This window comes from Morus notabilis, unplaced genomic scaffold (assembly GCF_000414095.1).
Source record: "Morus notabilis unplaced genomic scaffold, ASM41409v2 Scaffold2151, whole genome shotgun sequence".
NCBI classification, from domain to species: domain Eukaryota; kingdom Viridiplantae; phylum Streptophyta; class Magnoliopsida; order Rosales; family Moraceae; genus Morus; species Morus notabilis.
Genome location: NW_010365459.1, coordinates 61,957 through 72,169, shown reverse-complemented (window position 1 = coordinate 72,169; position 10,213 = coordinate 61,957). Strand labels below are relative to the sequence as shown.

Here is a 10,213-nt window from a genome sequence, read left to right as displayed (position 1 = left end):
TTTTTTTCTATTGTTTGTGTGTATATATATATATATATATATATATATATATATATATTACTTTCCTTCATGATTGATGATTTGCTGCAAGTTAAGCTTCTTTTGCTCTAAAAAAATTGTGCACTTTTAAAACCATTACTATGCTTATTGAATTGATTGTGAATTAAAATTCCTGACTTATGGGAGCTCGTTACCTGTTAAACAGTTGAACCTGCTCCTGGAGTTGATATTGAAAGCCTTGATGTTGCTAGAGAATGCCTTGAAGAGGCTTTTAAGCTTGGTTCATTTCCTGATGACGATCAGACTAAACCTGATTCGTTGATTGATATTTTTAGTTTGCTTGGACAGAGCAAGGTTCACGAGAATAAAACAGATCTTCATGTTGGACCAACATCAGTGGATGTTCCTAGTTCATCTCTGGCTCAAAACGGCCCTGATGAAAATCTATCAAAGGCATCAAAACCTCTGGTACTTGTCTAGCATCCACACAGAGATTTCCTGTATAAAGAATGTGTGTATTTGTTACTTGCTATGTGTTCATATGGTTCTTTCTGAACTTTACATGTCCGATTGATTTAGTAGTAAGTTTGCTGCAGCACTTTATTGGTTGTTGCATTTGAGTTAGAACTTGGAAGGCAATGTTTCTGATCCTTCTTTTGGTGTCCAGAGTGTGCCAAAAGCTGCTGGGGCATCATAGTTTAAAAAAGCATTGAAATAGGGAGCGAAGGTCATTTCTAGGATTTTGTTCAATTCTTAGCTAATATGATAGATTATTGTGATCAGGAAGTGGGAAGAGCGCGAAGCAAAGGTCAACTGTAGTTATTATAAATATGGGGATGTTAATGATATTGTTGTGGTTTTTTTTTTTTTTTTGGAGCAGAATTTTGCTACACTGTTTAGGTAATTGTGTCTTAGATTATGGACATATTGTGTATAATTACTGATTCGAGAGAAGGATGATGAGTAGAATCGTAGGAAATCAGCATCTAGTCAAGACTCAAGAATGTATGAATCGAGGATTTGGTAAGGTAACTAAGTTTATGTATTTTGAAATGCAGTTTAAGGTTCAATTGAAGGTTGGAAGTGGGTTGAAAACTATAATAATAGAAACAGAAAACACTAATACTTACAAAAAAAAAAAAGAAAAGAAAAAAAAAAGGAGAACAAAGAGAAGATACAGAGAAGAAGCAATTGGGGGTAGATGAAGTGGGAGTAAGATAAGTGTGTTAAGCGTGTCCCATAGGTTAATGTTTCATCACCCACTGAACTGTCCTGGTGCCAAAATATCTATCTCTGTGTTCTACTTTATTTTTTTCTTCTTTCAGATCATTGAATGAATGGTTTAGAGTTGCATGCATATGAAGTTCCTAGGCTATGACGCAATTATCATGTCCTATCATTTTTCATTATTGAATACTGAGTTTTGACTCTTTCATGGCTTTCAATTTGACCAGACTGAGGATTCAACCAGTAAAACTCATGGAGTAGGTATGTTTATTTTCTTTTCAATCTGTTGTCCTTTTCAAATTATTTACTAGGGTTGGAAATCTTACAACGTTTTTCATTAATGGAATTGGTCATCAGGTGTTTCCTTTCTAGGAACAGTATATGTGCCCGTCCGTTGTGTTTTTATTTTCTCATCAATCTATAGGCTATACTTTTGCTAATTATGTAAGTACTTTCAACAGGCGAGACTAGTAAAAATTATTGTAAAGTTCAGCTGCAGGAATTTGAACGTCATTTTTTTCTTTTTGATAATCTAGGGTATCCAGGCCTCTTTGAGAACGTCATGTTAGAAACCATCTCTAGGTAGCATCAATGTAATCTTGGATGTGTGTTAGTCCAAGAGTCGTGTCTATCTGAAGGTTTTTAGGAAGAATGAATATCAATTCTTATTCCTTGAATCAGCCGGTACACACACACACACATATATATATATACAAATAATAAAGCTTTGACTATTCTTAGGTTGTAACTAAATAAGGAAACAAACCCACTAAACTAGGAAAGTTTAAAAGTAAAGATCTGGTAAGAATACCGGATTCTCCTCCTAATTTATACACAAAATATCAGGGATAATTCCTAGAAATCTTCCCTAATTGATTCGGAAATCTCAACACTCCCCCTCAAGCTGAGTTGTAGATGTTGAACAAACACAGCTTGTGACTCAATCCTTCGAAGCTTGTTCTTGGAAGAGCTTTCGTGAGTATATCTGCCACTTGAGATTGTGTGGGGGTATAGATCAATTGTATTATTGAGTTGTTAATCTTCTCTGAGATAAAATGACGATCAATCTCAATGTGCTTAGTTCTGTCATGATGTACCGGATTCCTGGCGATGCATATAGTTGCTTGATTGTCACAGAAAAGCTTGATCGGTTTCTCACTTGTTATCCCCAATTCCTTGAGTAGTCTCCTTATCCACATTCCTTCACAAATGCCAAGGGCCAATGCTCTAAACTCAGCTTCTGCGCTGCTCCTTGAGACTACTGGTTGTTTCTTGCTCCTCCATGTGACTAGATTCCCATAAACATAGGCACGATAACCAGTTGTTGATCTTCTGTCCTTTACATCTCTGCCCAGTCTGCATCTGAGTAGATCTTAATATCCTGGTTTCCAATCTTCCTGTATAGTATACCCTTTCCTGGTGTCATTTTTAAGTACCTCAAGATTCTATACACAGCTTCCATGTGTTCTTCTGTAGGACTGTGCATGAACTGACTCACTACACTAACTGGAAAGCCGATGTCCGGTCTTGTGTGAGAGAGGTAGATAAGCCGTCGTACGAGTCTTTGGTATCACCCCCTATCAACTGGTGCAGACTCTATCATAGCTGTTATCTTCTTAGTATCCATCGGTGTGTCGACTGGTTTACACCCCAGCATTCCTGTTTCCTTTAGCAGATCCAGGACATACTTTCTTTGAGAGACAAAAATTCCTTGCTTGGATCAAGCTACCTCCATTCCGAGAAAATATCTGAGATTGCCAAGATTTTTGATTTCAAATTCCTTGGCTAGAACTGCTTTCACTCTCACTAATTCCTCCTCATAGTCACCTGTCAGAATGATGTCATCGACATATACAATTAAGACTGCCACTTTGTTTTCTGAGGAGAACTTCACGAACAGTGTATGATATGCCTAACATTGAGTGAATCCATATCTCACAACTGACTTTGCAAACCTGTCAAACCATGCACGAGGAGATTGTTTGAGTCCATACAAAGACTTCTTGAGTTTGCACACTTTGTTGCTTTCCACGGTTGCTTCCAGTCCTGGAGGTATTTCCATGTACACATCTTCTTCAAGGTCACCATTTAAAAATGCATTTTTTACATCCAGTTGATGTAGAGGCCAGTCCTTGTTTGCTGCAAGGGAAAGGACTCTGATAGTGTTTAGTTTGGCCACCGGAGCAAAAGTTTCCGGATAATCTATTCCATAAGACTGAGTGAACCCTTTAGCAACTAGTCGAGCTTTTAGTCTCTTAATACTACCATCAGCCTTGTGTTTGATAGTAAAAATCCACTTACATCCGACGGTCTTCTTATCTGGGGGAAGATCTGTCAACACCCATGTGTTATTTTTCTCTAGTGCTTGGATTTCATCATTAATTGCCTTCCTCCATTCTGAGTGTTTGAGAGCCTCCTAAATAGAGTTGGGAACTTGCATACTATCAAGAGTAGACACGAAGGCCTTGTATGATGGTGATAGTTTCACATATGAGACAAATCGGCTAATAGGATGATTCGTGCAAGTTCTGACACCTTTCCTCAAGGCAATTGGAACATCTAAATTCTCCATAGCAGGTATTGTAACATCTAAATTATCCTTACCCGAGTGAACTTGTGTAGGCATTGAATCCGGATCAGCTTCATGGTCTAGTATGAGACGCATTGTGTGCTCTATCTCCTTTCCAGACTTTTTCCTCCTAGAGTAAACAATTACCTCTTTATTCCTTTCATCGTTTTGTTGAAGCTGAAGAGGTGGACTAGAACGATTTGGACTGGGACTGTCTTGGATATGGGATAGACTCGGTGGACTCAATGTAGGAGTATGACTCTCGGATTGATTGGTAGAATCTGTTTGAGGAGTAGGACCTGGTATGGACAGAGATGAAAGGGGTGGAATTCAAGATCCCAAAGCTGAAATTCTCTCATGTTCTCCCCCTGAATTACAGGCTTGGAAAAGAATGATTGGTGTTCAAAAAAGGTTACATCCATTGAGTTGTAGAACCTTTTGGTTGTGGGAGAGTAACACTTATACCCTTTTTGATGTGAGGAGTACCCGAGAAAGACACATTTTATAGATTTATGGTCTAATTTCCCACGATGTTGAGAGTGTATATGAACAAAGGCAGAGCATCCAAATATCTTTGGAGCTAATGATGAGATGAATTTGGTGTGTGGGAAATGTTGAAGGACAACATTGCACGGAGTTTGGAACTTAAGGATTTTGGAGGGCATCCGATTAAGGAGGTATGTGGCTGTGAGTATGGCTTCTCCCCAGAAATATTTTGGTACGTGAGTGGTGAACATGAGTGACCGAGCCACCTCTAATAGGTGCATGTTCTTCCTCTCGGCAACCCCATTTTGCTGGGGGGTATCAACACAAGAACTTAAGTGGACAATCCCTTGACTCATGAGATAGGTTCCAAGAATTGATTCAAAGTATTCTTTGGCATTGTCATTTTTAAGGATTTGAATCTTGGTTTGAAATTGTGTTTGTATCATAGAATTAAAATTCTGGAAAATTTGTCCAACTTCATACTTTTCTTTCATAAGGAATACCCATGTTAAGCGAGTATGATCATCAACAAAAGACACAAACCACCTAGTTCCAGTGATATTTTTTACTCTTGAGGGGCCCCATACATCACTATGAATTAAGGGAAAGGAGTGAGAAGGTTTGTATGAAGAGTTAGGATAGCTACTACGAGTGTGTTTAGCAAGTTGGCAAACTTCACAATTGAAAAACTTTGGACTTTTATTGATAAACAATGATGGATACAAATTTTTGAGATATATGAAATTGGGATGACCAAGACGATAGTGCCATAACATAATTTCACTATCCTTATTGACACAAGTGTTTAAACAGGACTGACTCTTGAATGATCCACCATTTTTATTCTGAGATTGCCTTCTTGAAGAAATATTATCCTTAAGGAGATAGAGCCTAAAACACTCCTTAGCACTGCCAATTGTCTTCCCCGAATTCAATTCCTGAAACTCACAAAGGTTTGGAAAAAATTTAGTCACACAATTGAGATCACGAGTTAATTTACTCACTGAAATTAAATTGCAGTCCAAATTAGGAACATGAAGAACTGAATGAAGGGTTATATCCTTAGTGACTTTCACTACTCCTGTTCCCTTAACTCTGGATGAAGAACCATCTACTATGCGGACTGTATGGTTCTCAAGGTTTGGACTATACTCATGAAATATAGAGGCATCTCCCGTCATATGATCCGAGGCTCCTGAGTCAACAATCCAAGGATTTGTATGACATTTATTAACCGCAAAGGCATTTGAAAGATTACCTTTATGTGCTAGCATACTAGAACCCGGGTTTTTATTGTTTGTTTGAGTCATGACATTCTGGCTAAGCAGCTTCTGGAGTACCTCAAGTTGTTCCTTTGTGAAGGGACTGTTTTCAGCCTGTGAAGCAGAAGTGGTGCAGTTTTCCTTGTCACCAGTAGTGGCAGCAATATTGATTCTGCCTTCCCGATCATTGTTTGGTCGAGAAGGCTTCCAATCAGATGGTTTCCCGTGAATCTTCCAGCAAGTCTCCCTGATGTGTCCTGTTTTGCGGCAGTGATCACACCAAGGTCTTCCTTTTCTTTGCCTGTTGTCAGTAACACTATTTTGTCGTCCTCTAGCAGCCAAGGCGGATCCTTCAAGAGTTGGAGCAGAATTTTGAGAGCCCATCATCAGCTTCTTCCTGCTTTCCTCCCGATGAACCTCTGAAAAAGCCTCCCTTATACTTGGAAAAGGCTTTGTACCCATTATTCTTCCTCTGACCTCGTCCAGATTCTTGTTGAGGCCGAGAAGAAATTTGAAGGTCCTTTTCTGCTCCACTATCTCCCGGTACAACTTTGTATCTTCACTACACTTCCACGGATGGACTTCAAACATATCGAGATGCAGCCAATGACGAGTGAGAGTGTTGTAGTATTGTGTTACCGTGAGGTCTCCTTGACGTAGATCATGAAGTGCAGCTTCACTCTCAAACAATTCCGAGATGTTTTCCGAGCTAGAGTAGGTTTCCCGCACTGCATCCCATATCTCCTTTGCAATCCCGTATAGGAGAAAATTTTCTCCTATTTCGTTATTCATAGAATTAATCAACCACGACATGATCATGTGGTTTTCTGTCTTCCATGTTCTGTATTTAGGATCCCTTTTCTCTGGAATTGTAATCTCACCAGTGAGATATTCATCTTTGCCTTTACCACAAATAAACATCATCACTGATTGTGACCATTGTAGGTAATTGTGGCCATTGAGTTTGTGTCCGGTAATGAGAATTGATGTGTTTTCTGGTCCTCCATGGGAATTGGTTGTGGATGAAACTTCGGTGGTGGAACTATCTACCGAGGTTGAGGTAGACTTCTCTGTTACCATGCCATATTTAGTCATTCAGGGGAAAACAAAAAAACAGCGATGTGAAGCCTGGAAAAAAAAAAAAGAGGAATGGATCGATCCCTAATCGTGAGAATGAGGGAACAGAATAAGAGAATAAGGCCAGTTGACTAGAAAAGAAGAGGCCTGCCGTGAGAGTGACTATGAGAGGCGACAGGGCTGAGGGAAACTAATTTCCAGAGATACGAGCCTAGGGCTCTGATACCATGAAGGTTTTTAGGAAGAATGAATATCAATTCTTATTCCTTGAATCAGCCGGTACACATATATATATATATACAAATAGTAAAGCTTTGACTATTCTTAGCTTGTAACTAAATAAGGAAACAAACCCACTAAATTAAGAAAGTTTAAAAATAAAGATCTGGTAAGAATACCGGATTCTCCTCCTAATTTATACACAAAATATCTGGGATAATTCCTAGAAATCTTCCCTAATTGATTCGGAAATCTCAACACTATCTCATATTTAATTTCACGTTGTTATCATTGGTAGCTGGGGGTGAGATTAATATTCTTCTGTTACTTCAGAGTTGTTGCTATCTTTACAAGATTTCTGTAAAACTTTTAATTTTTTGCTTCGGTCCATGTCATTAGCAGCGACATCCAGAGACGAACTTTGTGGACAATTCTTCACAGCACTTGAGAAAATTCATTACTTTAGGATAATGCCTGATGGTACCGATGACCCAGTTGGAGTGGAGAAAGCTACTCAGTTATTCCATGATGCTCTAGCTGTATATCTCTCTCTTCTTTCTCTAGGACTGTTATTGTTCTATGTTTAAAAAGAAAAACTTTTTTTTTTTAATTAGATTTCTTGTTTTGTTTCAGGAAATGGAAAGATCCGGATGCCAGGATTATAACACGAAAAATCTGGCTGAGACATTAAAATCACAAGGTATACTTGGAGGCCTTTGGGTTGGTTGTTAATATTATGCTTCGGCTTTGAACTGTTGAATTTTATTTCAATGAACTTGAGAAAATTTAGGTTGGTGCTCTCTCTCTTTTCCCCATTAGGCAACAGGGCCATGCAGTTGAAGCTCTATTTGGACGCAATTAAGCTTTATAATTGTGCTGTTGCACTTTGTGAAAACAATGCTGTTTACTACTGTAACAGGTGAACAACCAACTTGTACTCAAATAAATCTTGCAAGTTTGTCAGTCACATGAATGGTTAACATGTCTGAGTTTGTCCCCTCCAAAATATATATCCCGTTTGTTCCTCCATGTGAAGTGGGAATTGGTTCCTTTCATTTTTCCCTTAAAGTTAGAAATAACTAGATTTAGTATCACTTTTAAGTTTAAAATAACTGTGATTTACTCGCACATTGATGCCAACCATTTCCAGTCATATTTCTACTACTAGGCATTGTTTTAAATATTTAATACTGTTTCTTTTGCTAATTGTAGGAAATTTCTACCCTTTTTATTTACCTTCTTTGAATCTATTATCTTAAATGATTTTTAGCCCAAAAGAAAAACGAGAAACCTTCATTTCATTAACATGAGCTACATGTATCAGGGCAGCTGCTTACACTCAGGCACACAAATATACTGAAGCAGTCAGAGATTGCCTTAAATCGATTGAAATAGACCCGAATTATAGCAAGGCATACAGTCGTCTGGGAACAGCTTATTTTGCACAAGGAAATTATGCTGATGCTATTAATAAAGGATTTAAGAAAGGTTTGTGTGAAAATATTCATTTATAAGTACCCATGCTAACATCATTAATCCTATTAATTTTCTCAATATTGTGGTTTTGTTAATAGTATCTGTTTCCTGCAGTTTGCATAATTTTTATGATTATAGAATAGGATTGATGTACAAGCGATATCTTTTTGGGTTGTTCTACTGAATGTACTTTTTTTGCTCGATTATTTTATTATCTGCATCTATGCTTGCAAGAATGTGGTCGAGCTGGAAATTTAATTTCTGTTTTGTTGCCTATATTTTGTTCCCTTTTTTCACTAAAAAGTCTATATCCACCGACGATGATCCACAGTGAGATTATTTTCTTTAAGAAAGTGTAGTTGATTGGAGGGGAAAAAACTAATAAAGAGGAAGAAGTTGGCACAATCTTGTTTCTAAATGTGAGATTTATCTTTTCAGCCTTGCAATTGGATCCAAGTAATGAAGTTGTCAAGGAAAATATTCGGGTTGGTTCGACTTGATGCCTTCTTTCTAATTATCTTGGTTTTGATTACGATTTTTCCTCTCTTACCATTGCTACCTTTTTTTTTATTTTTACTATGTGGCGAAATTTACTATTGCTACTTTTCCTGCCAAAACCATAGATGGCTGAGCAAAAAATGAAAGAGGATCAACAACGAGCCGAACGTGATCAGGTAACAAAACATGCCTACAAGACTTGAATTGCCAAAGTAAACTATGCAGACTTCAAATTTTACTTTCTTCTACCTGATCTCTTTAGTTTCAAGTCTCTAATTTGGTTGTATCCTGTATTTCAAAATTGCCCAGGTCATCTATGTTTACTCGTTGAATATTATTTGCCACCATTTAGTTTGCATGAATTTAATCATATTACCATTTAAACTTGTCATTGTTTTCTGCATCTAATTACAGAGTGCAAGTTCATCTGGTCAAAGCAATTCGGATGACCATAACCATTCTGCAGGTGGGTCAAGAAGCCATGCTGCTGCGCCTCCATTTGGGTCTATGCCGTTTAATACGACTGGTCTTCCTGCCAACTTTGCGAATATGTTTATGAACATGGCTACAAACGCATACCAAGGAGGACAGCATTCTCAAAACCCGCCAAGAGATGACAGCAACACCGACGGATTAGACGAACCCGAGATACAAATTGGTGGGAACATCAATTTGAATTTTGGCGAACAAATGCCCGAGGAGCTAACTGGGGCTTTGAGATCTGTAATGGAGATGTTCTCTGGTGCAGCACCTGCTGCAAATTCACATTCACATGATACTAATAGTGGAAGGTCAGCACCGCCAAGCTAAAATTTGGAGTGTGTTATAACTGTATGATATGAACTTAACTATTTCATACATGTTGTGAAACAATTAGTGTGGATGCCACCATTTCATATTCCATAACTTCTCATTTAGATCCCATTATCTCCTTCATAATTCATCCCTTATTGTTGTGTATTATCTCTCCATAATACCTATCTTAATGTATATGTAACTCGTGTCCTTTGCCCTTATCTCTATTTATGGCTCTTAGTCTATAAATAGATATGGTATAAGCATGTTTGGATTATTCCACACAAGTAGAAAGTTGTCTTGACTCTCATATTCTCTTATATTGTCTTTGTTATTCTCTTTAATTTCCAACAATATTTTGGTTTTCACATTTGTTTTATAACAATATAACCTTTGTCCTTTTCTTTTTTCCTTGTCCTTTTTTCTTTTTTGGATGTTTTCTTAAGCATTTTCTTTTCTTCTTTTCCTCCATGTACGGAGTAAACACTGGCATTAACATTAAAAGACAAACATACGAGGATCAAACCATTGTGGTGCAAATAAAGACCTCTGGTGTTTACCTTTTGTTTTCTTTGAGCAAATCGAGATGAACATTGTTAAATAT

The 10,213-nt window shown here is 37.7% G+C and overlaps 1 protein-coding gene across 3 annotated transcripts in view; it reads left to right on the top strand.

The window, feature by feature from the left end:
• Window positions 1–9,929, top strand: part of LOC21387895 (small glutamine-rich tetratricopeptide repeat-containing protein) — a 10,982-nt gene extending 1,053 nt beyond the window's left edge. For 2 of the 3 annotated variants that reach the window (XM_024172252.1, XM_024172251.1), the window contains exons 2-10: window positions 206–468; window positions 1,455–1,488; window positions 7,240–7,379; window positions 7,474–7,540; window positions 7,660–7,759; window positions 8,165–8,328; window positions 8,755–8,801; window positions 8,940–8,990; window positions 9,229–9,929. In XM_024172252.1, coding sequence (XP_024028020.1) covers window positions 206–468; window positions 1,455–1,488; window positions 7,240–7,379; window positions 7,474–7,540; window positions 7,660–7,759; window positions 8,165–8,328; window positions 8,755–8,801; window positions 8,940–8,990; window positions 9,229–9,624 — 1,262 coding nt within the window. In that variant the 3' untranslated portion in view covers window positions 9,625–9,929. The remainder of the gene's footprint in view (window positions 1–205; window positions 469–1,454; window positions 1,489–7,239; window positions 7,380–7,473; window positions 7,541–7,659; window positions 7,760–8,164; window positions 8,329–8,754; window positions 8,802–8,939; window positions 8,991–9,228) is intronic. The other variant, XM_010108063.2, reaches the window with a different exon arrangement.
• The last annotated feature ends 284 nt before the right edge of the window (window positions 9,930–10,213 follow it).